The sequence below is a fragment of the Hippocampus comes genome, unplaced genomic scaffold (assembly GCF_001891065.2).
Source record: "Hippocampus comes isolate QL1 unplaced genomic scaffold, H_comes_QL1_v1.1 scaffold20, whole genome shotgun sequence".
Classification (NCBI taxonomy): Eukaryota; Metazoa; Chordata; class Actinopteri; order Syngnathiformes; family Syngnathidae; genus Hippocampus; species Hippocampus comes.
The window spans coordinates 107,678-126,245 of record NW_017805462.1 but is presented as its reverse complement, the minus strand read 5'-3'; the positions used below and the strand labels follow the sequence as shown (position 1 = coordinate 126,245).

Below are 18,568 nucleotides of genomic sequence, written 5' to 3'. Positions count from 1 at the left end.
TTCTCCATTAAAATAAATGGAAATGCCATTAATCCGTTCCAGGCCTTTGTAAAGAAAATACAACTTTACGATATTGTACGTTATAGAAACATAAAATAATAAACAGAGGTGTGCATCTCGTCATAAAAGTGATAACGTGTGTCGGTATATGGGGCGCGATAACGTTCAAGGACGGTTCATTTTAAAGTGGAATGATGTGATCCAGTTGGATCACGATTCGATTCCATGGCACAGCTCAGTTCCGGATGTTATGATGCAATTTTGTTTTGTATAACTAACCTTTATTTAATCAGGTAAGTCAATTGAGAAAGTCTCATTTCCATCGATGACCCAGGCAAGAGGCAGTTACATCAAAGTGATAAGCTCAAAAGAAGAAAACCAACATCATGTCAAATGCAAAACATCAAGCGATACACAATCAATGCAGTGATGATTGCTGAGAGTAAATTGATAAACATTAAGTGTGGTGTTCTTTAACAATGATTTGTAAAGAATTTTTTAAAGCAGCAGGAGGGATGAAAGAATTGAGTTCGTACATTTTAAAGGGGAAGTCGATTAAAAGAGGAAAACCTGACGTGATCATCATTCTCTCAGTTTACTGTAAATCCTTTTTTTGTGACGCTTCAGTTTAGTGATGAATTGGTGTAGTGACGTGTACTGGGCTAAGGGGCGGAAATATTTCAGAAACGTTTCCGACTGGTCTCTGTCTGTAATTCTGGGATGTCGCCCCACGGCAGTGACACACGAACTTTGAGGGGTCCTATTGTGTCGCAGCCTGGCCCAACCTTCTTCCAGGCCCTCCTGGTGCAGGAAAGGGAACAGTTGCTTATGATTGCAACGTCCTTCCTCACCTGGGGTTGTACAAATCTGACCTCTTTTGTCTGCGGTTGCTAATGTCCTCCGTTGCTGTGACTTATAATTGCATTTCCTATTTGCTTGCACTGTCTCTCGGTCCCATGGCCTAGCCTGGTAAAGCCATTGAGTCAGGAGGGGAAATACTGTATACTGTATGTACTGTACCCTGAGCAGAGGGCTTCCTCTTGGTGTCAGTCTCAGTGACCTTGACCTTTGGCGCTTTCTGCTGCAGAATTATAATGAGGAAAAGGCTCAGTCGTTTTCTGCTTTTAGACACTTTCCATCACATCCATCAAACCGCAGTCACGAACGTGGCCTGTAATAGCAGCATAATGTATGATGTAATACCTCCAACTTTTTATAGGCTTCAAAAGTAATGTTTTTGGGCTGATGTGTATTTAGGCCATCATGAAAAGAAATACAGAGTTGAATTTATTCCGTGACCATGCTTGTAAATCAAAACAAATCATCTTTCCCCACTGAAATGAATGGAAATGATTTTAATCCGTTACAGCCTTCTCCCCCGAAAGAAAAATATCACTCAATAGTGTTGTCTTCTACAACATACACTAATGGCATCATTAAATAAAATGTAAATAATGAAATTAAAGATTTTTGGACACGATTTCTGTTTTGATTCAATGGACATTGTGTTGCTCCTTCTTGTGTGGCAACCTTGGGGCTGTATAATAACCCATCTACTCATTCAGACATTTGAATATAAATGGAGACGGTCACAGCTCCTCAGTACGAGGCAGTAATATTAGTTGTTCTTTGCAGAGGATAAAGAATAAATAATATTATATAGAAAAAAATTGAGAGGGAAGAATTTCATCATATACAGCACATTTGACAATAAAGTTGTATCCAATCCAATCCAATCCAATAAATGCCTGTGAGTACTGTTACCGTCTCTCCACATGTGTTGCTTCATTGCTTGTTGCTGTTGGTATCCAATCCAATCCAATCCAATAAATGCCTGTGATTTGTTGAATTGAATTGCTTGTTGCTGTTGACCGGGCCAGCCCAAAGAACAATGAAAAAATGGCTCTGATTTATTGTGGCTGTCAAAGTTGCTGGTATAGTCCTTTAAAACCTTGTCTTATTTATCCTTCACTTTCTGGGAAGCTTTCACCACAGGAGGGGTGATGCGCGGAAGATTACCTTTATCCTTCACTTTCTGGGAAGCTTTCACCACAGGCGGGGGATGTGCGGAACATTACTGAGCATCTGCTTGATAATGACACGTAATAGCGCAAAAGCCACAGCATGGGATTTGACTTCTGATGGTTTGCATCGACCCAAGAGACGCACCAGTCACAGCGAGAGAGCTAATCATGTCGAGGATGTTTTCAGCCCCAACAGCAGTTAGGTCATGTGAAAAGACTAATTTAATCCGCGAGACCATTTCCTGGTTGGTAATAGATTGTCTGGACCATTTCAACTCTCTTATTCAATCCATTAGGCTAGGTTGTAATATGATGTGGCGACTCGGGCCTTCCTGTGTGGAGTTGCATTCACTGAAGACTAATTGGCCATAGGTGTGAATGTGAGTTGGAATGGTGGTTTGGTTTAAACATAATTCACTGTACTCTGTGATTGGCAGGCGACCAGCCTAGGGCGTACCCCGTCTGTCGCTGAAACTATGCTGGAATAGCCCCCAGTTCTCTTTAATAAGTCCAAAAGACGACAATTTTAGTGGCGTAAGAAAGGATTAATGGAACTACAGGACTGGATGTGAACTGAAAATGGTTGCAGTTCCTGTCCTCTCCATGTTGGCCCTCTGGCTTATTCTTTGGCGCCATCTAGTGTCCATTGTGACTCAAAAGTTGATACAGTGTATATGCGTCGTCGATCACAACAAAAAACGAAACCATAAAAGTGCAATCCACGGTGCGACAGCAACTTTATGAAAAACATTTTTTTGGCGAACGAGACAATGACAAGAAGTAATTCACGAAGTAATAAATGCTCGATCAGATGAAACCAATGTTGACCTATAATTTCGTATGATCTTGATACAATGGCTTTTGTTTTTTAATACGTCAAAAGTGCTGATTTCCATTTGATATGAGTTTGAATGTGATTGGTTCGTTCTGAACCCAGTTATATCCAGTTCTAAGCGGATGTTCACACTTTTTGCATGATTAAAATAATTGATTAATGAAATCGAAAATATGTATGACAATAATGCAGACATCCGCTGTTGTTTTTACTTGGTAATGACTTTTCTTGTATTTATAATCTATTTAATATGTTATTGCATTTTGTAATTTGTCTAAAATGATGATTAGTCGACTGCAAATGATACGAAGCTTGCAAATGATCGATGTTAAGCTATTTCTGTCAGCGATTTGTGGTGACAGGCAGGCCTAAAATATGCTCTTCCGCTAGATGGCAGATGGTGCAGTTGATCTGTCTATAAACGCCGCGCTTATCACTAAAAATATACTCTGTGTGTATTCAGTGGACTATTGAATTGTTGCAAGGCTTCAATTTTGCTACAATGCTTTCGCATCATTTGTCCATGCAGGCGTGCAACGGTGCCCCCCCCCCCCCACCCCCACACTCTACCGTCATCAGCCAGTCACGATTGGGGCTCCTTCACGTGTCACTTCCATGATCATGACCACCCTCCTTCTCCTCGTCCGTATCACAAGGCTTCCTACTTCGCATGCAATGGTCGTGCATTAACACGTGCATTAAAAAGCACCCCCCCCCCCCGCCCCCCCTCCTAGGATACATGTGAAGCAGCATGCACGCGACGGGTGGCGGAGCGGCTGACACCGATGCTGCAGACAACCAGCACTGTGCGGCGCAAAGGATGGAGCGGACGCCCGTGGGGGAACTGCAGCGTCGGACCGACGACCAGTACCAGCAGCAAGGACCGTCTTCAGCCACGCACGGCGTGCTCGGTAAGTGTCCAAAATAGAAACCATCAAGATGGGCCACGCGTGCTTAAAGTCCAGCTGAGATTAGTCGGAAGCAGGGTGATGCTTCGGGGGACGAAAATAGAGAAGGCGGGTGGTTCGGTTAGCAATGTGATGCAGATGGTGGTACTGAATCGCTCTCAGTGGAACTCGATTTGGTTTAATGAAATGGTGGTTGTCTTAAGTGCGAAATGCTGCAAATGAAACGCTTCAAACGGGCCCATGCCGACTCACTGAGGGTGGGGGTCCACAGGTGCAGCCAGCAGAAAATGTAATACAAATGGAAAGCCTTTAGTGACATTGGATGGTAACAAGGAAATATTCCACAGCTCCAAGTTTCGGTTTATAATTTTGAAAGCTATAAACAAAGACAACACAAAAATGTACGGTGATTAATCATGGCAATCTGTGTACAGTATTTGGTAGCTGGGCCTTCACTTACCAGACTTTTCCTTTTTAATGCCACCAACTATCTTGTCTGCAATGAAAGAAACCAGTAACACCATCATCAATCATGTTCGAAATATGACAGCATTTGACTCAGCATGACCCAAATTTATGATTTTAGTTATACTGTTTGGTGCTCTCTTCCGTCTTTGTTACTGATTTGTTGCTTTACTGTTGTATATGTTAGTTGCTCCATGTACAGCACTTCGTGTGCAGCTATGGCTGTTTGAAAGTGCTCTATAAATACAGTTGAGTTGAGTTGAATTGAGAATCAATATTTATGTAATAATCTGGAAAGGAAAACTGTTAAAATGGATCATACTCACCAAAGATGCTGATTATTAAATGTAGAGGGCTGCCGACTTAACTCGTTTGGATGGCAGAGGCGCCTAACCTGAAATTTGAGGGTTGCATACGGTAAACGACTTGCGAAGTAAATATTTCACGCCACACGTTTTCACCGTATTTCTGCTAAATGGGCTGAAGAGTGGAGCAGACGTTTGTCAGCAACAAAAAATATTCAAGAACGGTAATTCATTCATTCATCTTCCAAACCGCTTCTCCTCACTATCAATTAAACTACCATACATTTTTTATTTTCCCATTTAAAAAGAAATAAATTAATTATAATGTGGGGGAAAAAAGCAACATATGGACCAAGTACGAGAAGGCGCAAATGAAGCAGACTGCTCGCACTTTACTCGTTTGGCCTTCCTGTGTGTTCAGCGTCGTCATTTCTTGTGAGAAGTCATCCTCTTGCCTGAGTTTGTTAAAAGCTGGACGACGACATGAAAGACTGTTTCAATGTTCAGACTTGAAAATGGATTTAGTATAGACAATGCAACTTTACATCTTCCCATCTCCTCTGTAGATAAACTGTTTGGAAAGAGGCTCCTGCAGGCCAGACACTACATATTGTCGAGAAAGTCCTGGCTGAAGATGGTTCCCACGGAAAACTGTGACATCCTGATGACATTCCCAGGTACTGTCAAGCATCTTTGACCAGGTACATTTTGTTATCTTAGAAAATCACACAGCACACCACCAAACCCACAAAATAAATCAATAAAATGTGAAATTACACAACCAAGCAAGTCTTTTTGTGTGTTGCCTACTTTGACGGAAGCACGTCGCAGCCATTTTACTCAGACACCTTGGAACAGTTCTCCTTGAAAAGCAAACTAGGGAGAGAGTCTCTGCCACACAGTGACTGAATTTCCTCTTGAAATGTGGCGAGGTAGCTCCATTTATTCAACCTTGTCTACCACGTTAGCTCACAACCCTGCATAAAACTCGACATCCAAGATTCTGCGTATTCATGCATGGGTTCTCTCTGGCTACACTTTAGCTTCCTAAACACAGTCCTAAATCATGGATGGATATCAATTTAAGTAGAAGGCTTGAACCTGTTCATATGTGTAAATCGTGTTTCTAATTGTCACTACGTGTCATCCCCGCGATCAGTCCAAAGTGTAGCCTGGCTCCAGCTTCCTTATGATCCTGAATAGGAAACGTGTTGGAAAATGGATGGCTTCAACTCCTTTTATACGGACAACAACCTCGACTGGTCACCTGCGTTATCCTCTTGCAGTGTGGCGAGGGAGCTCCATTTATTCAACCTTGTCTACCACATTAGCTCACAACCCTGGCTAACAATCGACATCCAAGATTCTGCGTATTCATGCATGGGTTCTCTCTGGCTACACTTTAGCTTCCTAAACACAGTCCTAAATCATGGATGGATATCAATTTAAGTAGAAGGCTTGAACCTGTTCATATGTGTGAATCGTGTTTCTAATTGTCACTACGTGTCAGCCCTGCGATCAGTCCAAAGTGTAGCCTGGCTCAAGCTTCCTTATAATCCTGAATAGGAAAAGTGTTGGAAAATGGATGGCTTCAACTCCTTTTATACGGACAACAACCTCGACTGGTCACCTGCGTTATTGTAAATAGATCAATGGAATCAAGCCCGGACCAACAATATGGAAAGTCACCAATGTAAAGACAGCCTGTGTATATAAATTAACATGCAAACATGCATGAAAGGGTTAAAAAAAAAAAAAAAAAAGCAGTACCTTTCAGATGGACCACAAAGGTATAAACAATGTTTTTGTTTGTTTGGGTTTTTTTACAGTTGGCTCATTCCGGCTGATACAGCCCCACTAATGGATCAATGTCATATGATAAATGATCTGTCTTATGATTTGCTCTCTTTCTCTAGATTCAGTCGATGACCACACTCTGCTGTGGCTCCTGAATCAGATCCGTGTTGGAATCCCACAAGTCAGTATTCAAGTCCGACAGCATAAACATACGCGGGCTTATGCCTTCTTCATCACCACTACGTTTGAGAAGTAAGACTCTTACAGGAACACTACTGCGTTTTATGTTTGTTGGAAGTGCAAAATATCTTAGTGGTAAACGATCTTACTAAGTGCAGAGCTCTAGTCCATTCTGGGTGCAGTGCTTATTTTTCCCTCCGGTTTCAACCCCGCTGTACTTTTGTCCTCAGTTTACTGCGGGGAGCGGAACAGATGAGCATGCACAAGGCTGTCAAGCCCCAGTTTGGCGGCGGGATGCGACGCTTCTCTTGTGAAGAGGACAACATCTATGAGAACATAGAGAGCGAGCTCTGCTTCTTTACGTCGCAGGTTTGAGATCACAAACGGTGGTGTGATTCGAGCATTGATAGCGTTGTCGTATTGTATTGGTTGAAGTTGGGGAACAGGATGTGGTATTCACAAAAATCGCTCTGAATGGCTGGAAAGCTTGTTTTGATATATAAAATCTGTTTTTTTTTTTTTTTATGCCCTTATGCCATCGTTTTAAAATGAGCGCACAATAATTATTTTGTTTGTATAGATTTGACATCATATCTTATTTACCATATCTGCCAGGTGAAGAAAACACAGAAAACGTGTCTTGAAAGTTTCTTTTGAAAAAGAAAGCCTGAACCCGGTTGTCCTCATCCTTTATTTGTAGGAGCGTCAGAGCATCATCAAGTACTGGCTTGACAACCTGCGAGCTAAACAGGGAGAAGTTCTTCACAACATTCACTTTCTGGAGGGACAACCCATCAGTAAGCTTATTTTTGAACAAACCTAACTTTTTTTGTTTTTGATCTTAGCTCTCCCACGTGCTTTAGATACGTACACGTGTTCAAATTTCGCTTTGTTGCCTAGTTCCAGAGCTGGTGGCCCGTGGTGTGATCCATCAGATGTTTCCTCTCCACGAGCAGAGGATCCTTAATCAGCTGATGACGTCATGGGTCCAGGCTGTTTGTGAAAGGCAACCTTTGGGTAGGTCGCTGGAAATGACCGGCGTGAATGTCGGTAGTTTGATACTGTACATAGGTATAATATTTGCCGCTGTATGTTTTCCTCCCTGGTGCAGATGATATCTGCGACTACTTTGGAGTGAAGATCAGCATGTACTTTGCCTGGCTTGGTTTCTACACCAACTCTATGCTTTACCCTGCAGTCATTGGCTTTCTCCTGTGGATACTTGCAGAAGCTGATCAGGTACCTTAAAGAATTTCATGTAGCATGTGGTTGGCATAGCAACCTGACAGAAAGAAGGCTTGGTTCGGAATGCATGTTTGGGACGTCAAGTCCGGGCATGGTCCTTTTCTGTGTGGAAGTTGGCTTGTTTTCCCTGGACTTGCGTGGCTTTTCTCCAGATTCTACGGCTTCCCCCAATAAGTCTAAAAACACGTAGGTAAAAATGTGTAAAAACTATTATATGGTTTAAAGTTTACATTCCTTGTGTTAAATTCGTGGCTTTTCTCCAGATTCTACGGCTTCCCCCAATAGTCTAAAAACACATAGGTAAAAATGTGTAAAAAACTGGGAATAATGTGGGGCAGGCTGCACTATTATACGGTTTAAAGTTTACATTCCTTGTGTTAAATTCACCCTGATAAGCTGTCCACTGTAGTAACCGCCGTCCCTGAAAGCGTTAAAGAATTAAAGTTTCTTGTTTTGATTTTTCGACTACAATCATAATTTGGTTATTTTGAACAATTTATGCTCATGTGTAATATGTTTCCTGTGTATGTGAATGTTCTTATTTTATATATCCGTCAATGCAGACTTTTTCATTCAAGTCTGTCAAGACTGTAGTTACGGTACAAGTGAGGCAAAAATGTGCACTTGCCCGCAGGTGACAACTCATCTCATCCCAGACATCCAGAGAGCCCAGTTTGAGAAACATTGTAATAAGGGCTTAGAGAAAATGACTCCCATGAATTTTGAAAAGTCATTAGTGACATTCAAGGACAGTATCGGTGCATTTGTCTTTGTCTTGTTTAGACCAGTCAGGACATATGCTGTGTGGTGTTTGCACTCTTCAATGTTGTGTGGGCGACCTTGTTTTTGGAACGCTGGAAGAGACGAGAAGCCGAGCTGGCCTACAGGTGGGGCACCCTTGACACCCCTGCAGAGTCTTTGGAGGAGCCCAGACCACAGTTCAGGGTAAGCATCACTGTTAAATCCAGAAGACTGCACCGCATATTCTTGGACAGGAAATTTGGGGGGGTTTGGAATTCTTTTGTCCTTGTTCTTCTACCTGCAGGGTGTAAAACGTTGTAGTCCCATAACAGGCTGTGAAGAGTTCTACTATCCTCCATGGAAGAGGGCTATGTTCAGATGGCTGGTCAGCCTCCCCATCTGCCTCCTCTGCCTCTGTTTTGTCTTCCTCATCATGCTGCTTTGTCTGGAACTGCAGGTTTGAACCACAAAACACATGAGAAAGCTGGTGTGTATTTGTAGAGTTGCTTTCGACGGGGATAGACGTTCAAATGTCCTGCATAATTCGTGTTCCAAGCTTTCAAAGAACCGTGGGGATTCCATATGCAAATAAAAATGGATAGCGTAGCACCTATTAAGTATGTGTCATGCTAACTGACTTTCCAGGAAGTGGTTATGGAGATTCAGGAGCTACCTAGCATCACAAGATTTATTCCCAAGATTCTGCTGGCTATCACTGTAACAATATGTGATGAGGTTTATAAGAAGATTGCCTATTGGCTCAATGACATGGGTAAGCATCAGTAATGGAGTGGCATTCTTTTTTTTTTTTTTTTTTTTTTACATGGAAATACAGTATTGACACATGATTTATTTTAATGACTCCATCGTTCTGGTTGTTTTTCCAGAAAATTATCGACTTCAGAGTGCCTACGACAATAATCTCATCATCAAGATGGTTTTTGTAAGTCACCCCCGGATTCACATTTAGCTGTAAGGCGAGATTCATTTAAGGGTGACTGACTTCTGTTGTTGTACAGTTTGAATTCATCAATTCTTATCTAAGTCTTTTCTACATTGGATTCTACCTCAAGGATATGGAGCGACTAAAGGAGGTGAGACAAGAATGCTATCATGCTGAATAAAAGCTACGACTAAAATGTGTGTGAGTGGGTGTGTGTGTGTGTGTATGTTAAAACAATGAAACCAAGATAAAACGTTTCAAAACGTAAACTTTTTCCACCAATAATGTGACCTATAATCTGTACAACAATGCCGATTTTTTTTTTTTTTTTCGAGGGGGAAAGTAAAAATAAACAACTCACATCACTGGGATGCGGCTGTGTTCAGAATTAAGGTAATCACATTCGAACGCATGTTAACTGCGACTCAATACACAGCTGCCACATTTTTAAAATGTCTGATGAACACCACATAAATTTCAGCTATTCTAGTCGGCAATGTCTCTTTTTTTTTCTTTTTTAACTTTCTAGCAGGAGCCCTTATGGTTATGCGCTAACGCCGACTGCCATTTCAAACCGTTCATAATTCCCTCCGCCTTGTCTGAGCCCCCCGCCCCGGTTCCAGCTGAAGAAAAAACACAAAGCATGATGCTGCCACCAGCATGTTACACTGTGGGTATCGTGTTCTTTTGGTGTTGCAAATTGGTTAGAGGTCACATTAATAGTCGAAAAGAATTTTGAAATGACAAATGACAAAAACCTGACATTTGAACTTGGGTGTGGAGACTTTTTATATCCACTACATAACATTGCAGTACCAAAAACAAAACTATAAAATTGAAAACAATAATAAAACAGTGACTGTGCAATCTACGAATGAGCTTTCATTCAGTCATGCCATATTCGCGTTATTTTCCCCCTAAGATAGAACATGTTTCACGTTTCTTCACAGATGCTTGCAACACTACTGATTTTCCGTCAGTTCCTCCAGAACATTAAAGAGGTCCTACAGCCTTACCTTTATGAACAAAACAAGCTGGGGGTGTTCACCCCCAAGGTCCTGTGGGAGCTTCTACAAGCCATCATGCTCAAGTATGGCCGCCTGGCTCTGGGAAAGGCCCAAGCGTCAATGACAGCGTACTCTTTCCTGGGCCCCAGAGGACTCCCAGCCAGCGACAGCACCGGCGTGGACAGTCAGCCAAAGACGAGGGGCGATTTGAAAGCTGGATTCAGGCTGACGGAAGAAGAGTGGGATATGAATGACAGCGCCCTGAAGCAACGGAAAGTCAGCTTCACAGAGAAGGTCGACTACCAGGACGTCACAGCGGAAGCGCAGACGGCGGATGACGTCTTCCCTGAGGACAGCCCCACGCTGGTGGAGAACGGAATGGATCCGTCCAGTATTTTTGACAGTTGTGACGACGACAGCGATCTGGAATTACTGTCTCAGGTGAGCTGACTGTATGCCATCTTTTCATTTCCGGTTTCCAAACCTTGCTATTTAGAATTTCCGTTTGAGGATTTATAATGAGTGTAATAAGATTAAATAAAATGTCTAATTATTTGTGGGGTTTCGGGACCAAGCCCTGCCAGAAACTCTGAGTAAATTGTTTAAATGTTTACAACGGCCTACATTAATAGTTTAACTATACAGTAATCCCAAAACACTTAAATATAATTTCAAAATTATTTTACAATGACATTAAAAATAAATGGCTTCCAGATTTTTTTATGAAATAAAAAATTGCTCCAACCCAACATACAAAGATCTCAGTCGATCAGTCAGGATGTATCACTTCAACAGTACTTCCTTGTCACCAATTACTACTTTCCTATTAGCCAGGGCTTTGGCACCATAGTGTGGCATCTTTAGGCGATATATCAATAGCACGAAAACTTGCAAACAGATTCCAGTGAATAACCGAGGATAGGTTCTACAGAACAAAACTGAACTCGGTAAATTTGTCATTAGGTATGTGTTTACTTTATGAAAATGACACTAAGCTTGTTTCAAATATTTTTATTATGGCTTCCTCCAAGAATACCTGAGTGTTATCAAAACCACCTTTATTGGTCAAGTCCCTTAAAACACACAAGGAATTTCTATTTGGTGTCACTCTTGTACTTTGGCCAAAAAGACACGATAACAAAATATAAATTTAGACCATAAATTTACCATGAACAGAGATTTATTAAAAGGTAAAGTATTTATGTCTGCAGTAATACTGATCATCAATGCAAATGATTTGTATTGACAGGACACGAAAGAGAATACCACCGTGTCCTCTTCAAGAGAATCAAACGGTCTCCGTCAGAGAAGAAAAAACATGGATGAGACCAAAGAGGACAAGAAGTCCTGGATTGATCCACCAGAAGAACCCCAAACTGTCACTCTTGCGCAGGCTGAGATCGAAAGCTGTATGCAGACGTATGAGGTAAATTCCAGTGGATTTTTCTGGTTCAGTCAGAATTAACCTTTAAACAGTCGTCTTCTCAATTCAAGTTTATTGATACTGGTACAGCCATGAATTGTCAAAAAGTAGGGAGAAGGCATCCCGTTTCCAGGAGAAGCGGTAGTAAAACAGGCCAAAATCCAGTTTTCCTTCATTTTTCTCTTCATTATGTTGTTCACATTTTAACATCACGAGACCTAAATGACACCTAACAATTTGACCAACAGTAACTTGCCATTGTGATGCTTGAAACGCGATGTTTTCAGAGGGCCTTGGCCGCTGAGCTCAGTGTCACAGTGAGTCATCAGCAAGAGATACATAGAGAGACTGGATAAGTCGCAGAAAGGTATAGAAGTAGACGTATTTGAAAATATATTCGTCCATTCATGGCTCAAACACATGTTGTGAATTTTGCCCTCCAGGTCCTTGCAAGCGAACAGCATGTTGTGCAAAAAGCACTGGAACACTGAACACTTGGACGTGCATTCAAAAGTTTAGAGTTCAAATTCATTTCACCTAATAAGGTCATTGTGCATTTTCGGTTCATGCTAAAATTTCACCCAAAAGCCAGTTGTCACGAGGCAAAACTCAGTTCTGTCATTTTTGTTCACTGCATCAATAACCGAAGTGCTGAACAAAACTGTTACGTAATGCAGGATACTCTTCAGGACTACCAGGAGATGTTCATTCAATTTGGCTACGTGGTGCTCTTCTCCTCTGCCTTTCCTCTGGCCGCCATGTGCGCGCTCATCAACAATATCATCGAGATCCGCAGTGATGCCCTCAAGCTCTGCACGGGCCTGCAGAGGCCCTTTGGCCAAAGGGTGGAGAACATTGGCCAATGGCAGGTCAGTGCGCTTGGCCAAAAAGCCTTCAGGCTGGGAATACTCTACATTTTGGGATCTATGATAGCCTGAGGGGAAAAAAAAATCTGTATTTCTCTCTGAACCCCTAGACTGCAATGGAGGCCATGGGCTTGATAGCCATTATTGTTAACTGTTACCTGATTGGTCAGTGTGGTCAGCTGCAGCGTCTTTTCCCTTGGTTGAGTCCTGAGATGACCGTCGTCTCCATTGTTTTGTTGGAGGTAAGCAATGTCGTCATGCGAGGTGCAGTCTATTATAATAATAATAATAATAATAATAATAATAATAATAATAGTAGCATATTGGTTTGTATAGTGACCTTAAGGGACCCAAGGATGCTTAACAATAACTCATAGATTTTAGTATTCTTGAGTAGTTAATGCATTGTAGTCTGTCTGGGACTACATGCATTTGGCTTTGGTCTCAAGACACTCTGTGAATCAACACTCTTTGAATCAAAACTTTCATTGATTATTTTTCCGTGTCCATAGAATAGAATAATGGTTGTGTGTCTAAATGTGCCCTGCGATTGGCTGCCGACCAGTTTTGGATGCACGCCGCCTCTCGCCCGTCGTCAGCTGGGATGGGCTCCAGCATACCCCCCGACCCGAACGTGGAGAAGCATTATAGAATATGTATGAATGGAGACGATACTTTTATCATCACATCACAAAATTCCTACTCTGCATTTCCCTTTCCCTAAAAAGTTGTAAAATCAAGGAATGTGTGTTTTATTATACGAAATACCTAAATACTCTATATGCATGGTTTTCTGTTTGGTGCTGTGTGTTTATAATCCGGAGTACACACAAAGCCTCACAGAAGTTTTTTTTTTTTTTTTTTTGCTACATAAAGAATAGGATGAAAATATGACATATGGACCTTGTGATGTGTTGAGCGTGTCCCTCTGTGGTCTCGTGGTTTACAGCACTTTGCCATCCTCCTAAAGTACATCATCCATGTTGCCATCCCTGATATCCCCGGTTGGGTAGCAGAAGAGATGGCCAAGCTAGAATACCGACGAAGGGAAGCTTTCAAGGTATAGTTGGGATATAACTTGAAAGACCTTCGACCTTCGCAAGGCTTGCTTCTGACATGAAATGTGATGTCATAATTGTGTCATAATTTTTTGTTTTTGTATGTTATAGTATTTTGTAGCTTCACGTTGAGAGAGATCCAACTGGCATGGCAACACATATACAGGCTGAAGTCTGATTGGACAAAGAAAATCTAACATTCACAAACACATCGTGGGAACACTGTAGCCAAGAGAAACACGACAAAATGAAACTAAATTAATACAATTTATCCATCCATCCATTTTCCGATCCGCTTATCCTCACAAGGGTCGCGGGGGGTGCTGGAGCCTATCCCAGCCGTCTTCGGGCAGCCGTCTTTGTGTGCCCCGTGATTGGCTGGCAACCAGTTCAGGGTGTACCCCACCTACTTCCCAAAGACAGCTGGGATAGGCTCCAGCAGGCCCGCGACACTCGTGAGGATAAGCGGATTAGAAAATGGATGGATGAATAGGTTGTAAATATGTAGATCAGTGTGTCCAGGAGCCGATTTAAACCATATAATAAAACTGAGCCTCTTCACTTATCACCTCCCATTCAGAGGCATGAACTGCAGGCGCAGCAACATTTCCAACAACAGCTCAGACGTCGCCGCGAGGAAGAGGAACTTCAGCGTCAGGCGGAGGCGCGTCAGGAGAGCGAGTGCCACAAGTCGGACGCCCATCACCAGCATCACCATGAGAAAGCGGTGGGCGGCAAGCCCAAAAGACCCAGCTCCCTACTCGGGAACAACAACGTGATGAAGCTGAAGCAGATCATCCCCCTTCAGGGTAAGTTCTCCTCCAGTAGCTCCCGCTCCCCGGCTCAGTCGCCCACTGGGGGAGAAGCGAAGCTTCCAGGATTCCTCAAGTTTTTAAAGTCGACAGAGGTGAAAAAAGAACCCGCTACAGCTGCGGGATCACCCGGATCGACGGGGAGCTCTTCGGCCACCGGTGGTGGCCAGGAACGAAATCAGTCGCCCAACAGGACATTCAGTCCGGGTAAGCTGTTCAGTTTCAGCAAGTCGGAGGGAACCGTGGTGTATGCTAACGGGATGCAGCCTCCCAGCCAGGCGGACAGTTATCATACCAACAGGGCTGAGCTCAACTCAACTCATGAAGAATTACCGTCAAATGAGTCTGATAAAGGAGAGGTTGACTTAGAAAGCTCAGGCTCTAAGAATTCATAAACTTTCCAGTGTAAAAAAACAAACAAAAAAAAAAAACAATAAATGAAATGCATTATTTGCAATGTCAGTGAGTATGTTAAATCCTAAAACAGACACCTGCACAGTAGTGACACATGTCAAGTCTGGCCTATGGAAAGCCGTTTATTCGAAAGCCGTAAAGTTTATTTACAGTGAATCCATGCGTATTCACAGTTGGGCATTCACAAATATTTTGAGGGTGAATATGTGTTGGTGTGGTGCCAACTTTTGGCAACTTTAGGCTTAAAATTATATTTAAGTTCAAGGAGGATTTTCATTTAGCGCAGGTCAGAGTCTTGCTCAGTAAAAAAAAAAAAGAGCTTTGCCGGCAGCTTTTGGGGGGGATTTTGTTCCAAGCTTCGCAGAATTGTTTTACCTCAGTAACAGTGGAAGGTATAAGAGCATAAACTGCCCATTTGAAGTCATGCTACACCACCTCAATTGATTTTAAGTCCCACCTTTGACTTGGCAACTCCAAAACCTGAAGAGGTGGACTGGCTTGTATTTTTTTTTTTTCGGGTAGTTGCTCTGTCTCACACCCCTAGAGTGCTTGAGCGACAGGGCACAAACGTTCCCCTGCAGGATTTTCTGGTAGACAGCAGACCATTTTCTTGCATTAATCATAACATATCGTCCAGGTCCTGAAGTCGTAAAGCACCAGACCATCACCCTGTCACCACCTCGTTTGGTTGATGTTCGTTTTATCAAATGCTGTTATTTTTATGCCAGTTATAACACACGTAGCACACACTCTTACTACTGTGTTGAATTGTCGTACCAAGTGAGGACAAAGAACATACTAGTACATGGATTTTAAATGCTCAAATGGCTTTTCATACTGGCTGAACACATGTGAGGTCAACAGATAAATGCACCTTACTTTGCACAAAATATCCAACTATGTACAAGTTCTTACAGCTTCCATGTAAATACATGTGCTGTACAGTGAATGTGATTCTTTGAATGAATCTTTTTCTTTCGAGATATAACTGTTGCATGACTCAAGTCACATTCCAGGTTTGATTCTCCTTTTCAAGCCTGCATTGAATGCATCCTGCGCATGAGTCACCTGTTCATGATGTGTTCTTTAGCACTTTATAAAAAATAAGCCAACATATTCTTCTGCAATAGCTCACATTCTAGTCACTGTGACCATGAAAAGTCTTATATTTTTCTCAAATTTGATTTGATTTCTTTTTTTTAATGAATTATTTTGTTACATGGATTCGTGAATGTATTCCTGATGCAAATGAATACCACTTGAATCAAGTCAAAGGCATATGCGTTTACACTTAATAAACAATACAGATTAACAAAAAAAGGGAAAAAAACTAACATGGGTTGATTAGTGAATTTGGATATGTGTTGACCAAGAAGTATGAAACTCGGAAGCCTTTTATGAATATGATTTATTTTGATATGGTGGAAATACAGTAGATGGAAACTCTAAAATGAAAAGTAACTTTCTGCAGAGTGTGACTGAAAAATCGTCATTCCTCTCTCTGTTGTGGTAATGTTCCAAGGAAGCCCCGAGTCCGCGCCTTCCACGCCTCCCTGCAGTTAATCATCTTCCCGCTGTTCAATGTTAACATCTGGAAAGAAAATCGTAATAAGCCACATTTTTTAAAAAAATAAAAAAAGATTCAACTGAATGATAGTACAGCCATTCAGTGATTCTATCAGGTCATGATGGACTTACCTTGCAAATTTCACAAAATTGTGAGCGGGTGTAAATACTGTCTTGGATAATGACTAAAGACAATCAAAAAGACAAAATTGTGTGAGAAATAGCCAAAAGGCACAAGTAAGTGTTGTACATACAGCACATTTGACAATAAAGTTGTACTTGATACTTGATAAGGTTTTGTCACAGAACTTGACATCAACAAGACAGTGAAGTTTGATCCCAGTCAAATGCACTCACTCTGCTTTGATGGATAATCCTGGGTTGGAATATAGACAGCAAACTGATGATTCTACAAAACAAAAAAACACTTCAGTAATTACATCAAAGCAAAAATTACATTGCTCTACAAATTGTTGGGCACAAATGACTTCAAATGATCCACAACTTTTGAACTCAAAAATACAACATAAGAGGACCCTACCACTCCCGTAACATACAGTTAGATATACCCACAAGCAGGCCTGTGCCCGACACACACACACACACACACACACACACACACGCACACACACACACAGACACACACACACACACACAAAACATGCACCAAGACCCTGATGTTATAAATGACAAGGCAAGGCTGGACATGCGCCATTGCTCGACATTCTGCCCATGCTGAATGGACGTTAGAATTGCCATTTCGGCCATTTTCGTCGAACAGTTCAGTCATGCGTTTAGCTCCACCCACATTTAGTCCCACTCCGGTTTTTAGTCAGGTGCAATTGAAAAAAAATTGAGAATTTAAAAGGTCAAAAAAAAAGAAGTTTACTGCGAGAGCAGTCCTCAGTCTCTGCACATGTTTTGAACAATTATATTCAAACATGTTTCATGTAGTTTGAAACAAATCTTTGAATTCACTTCACAGGTCTTTAACACCCAGCCTGTGGGCACTGTGGCGTCAATTTCACTCGACCGCAAGTGGCAGTAGAGGACAAAATGGGTTGATTTTTCTACTTAATTCTTATTCCACAAGTGCAATGTCGATCATAATACCATGTTTAGACTAGTGGTGAGACATAGAACATATTGTAGAGAAAATATTTAATTTGACTTCCGCCTTGAAATGCTCGTTCACGAAATAGGATATGGTACAATGAATTAGCCAAACCCAATTGACGTTTTTGTTTAGTAGTGTGCCGTGAGATTTTTCTCATATAGCTCAATAAAGGTTGGGAAACATTGACCCTAGAGCTAATTTACTTACAGAGTCTGCCTGAAACTTGCCGAAGTTGTTTTTGTCAAAGACGGGAAGCTCCTTCAAGAAATCCATCTGGAAACGTGACTCTTAGATCAAACGAGTTGATGTAGTCGTGAAAAATTAACAATACAGTAGTCAGTGCCCAGTGTGTGTATATATTGTAGCTGCTTAAAAATGCTTAGGAAAGGCAACATTAAACCTTGCTTCGATATAACGCCCCTCTGTCTTTGATGTGAACGTAACATGAAAGAATAGCGGCAAAAGTTGAAAGAGTCGTCAAATAACGTCATCTTGACTAATTTAGATGGGAGGTTTCATTCATTTTATTATCAAAGGGAGTGGGGGGGGGGTGTTTCAAAAGGCAAAAGTCGCCACACAACGCACGTTTTCATCCTAAAACTCGTTAGCTTAATAAGTAGGAACACAAAGAATACTATGGTCTTGCATTGAAATTTAATGAACAAAAATACACACCGATATAAAGTAATTACTTGAGGACAACAGTGTCATTTTGGATTAGTCCGCCTTTTTTTTTTCTTTTTCTAACTTTAATGACAAGACAACTGATAGTCTGACGAAGGCTTGAAAATACTTTTGGATGACTTTTCACATCATTCAACATATTTTACATGTAACCTTTAGTTATTTTCAATTCGACGAA

The 18,568-nt window shown here is 41.6% G+C and overlaps 1 protein-coding gene across 5 annotated transcripts; it reads left to right on the top strand.

Annotated features, from left to right (window-relative positions):
- Positions 1–3,133: 3,133 nt before the first annotated feature.
- ano8a (anoctamin 8a) lies at positions 3,134–16,644 on the top strand. 5 transcript variants are annotated; one of them, XM_019875127.1, is made up of 19 exons: positions 3,143–3,770; positions 5,104–5,214; positions 6,454–6,586; positions 6,745–6,883; positions 7,215–7,311; positions 7,415–7,531; positions 7,626–7,753; positions 8,543–8,704; positions 8,805–8,957; positions 9,146–9,272; positions 9,388–9,443; positions 9,520–9,594; positions 10,394–10,533; positions 10,600–10,891; positions 11,700–11,876; positions 12,551–12,742; positions 12,850–12,981; positions 13,689–13,799; positions 14,378–16,644. In XM_019875127.1, exons 1-19 carry the CDS (start codon positions 3,611–3,613, stop codon positions 15,002–15,004), a joined length of 3,129 nt encoding a protein of 1,042 aa, XP_019730686.1. In that variant the 5' UTR covers positions 3,143–3,610; the 3' UTR covers positions 15,005–16,644. The 5 variants fall into 5 exon arrangements, with proteins under 5 accessions (XP_019730687.1, XP_019730685.1, XP_019730686.1 ...); XM_019875126.1 differs by having other exon boundaries at positions 3,140–3,770; positions 9,574–9,594; positions 10,394–10,891; XM_019875125.1 differs by having other exon boundaries at positions 10,394–10,891.
- Positions 16,645–18,568: the final 1,924 nt, after the last annotated feature.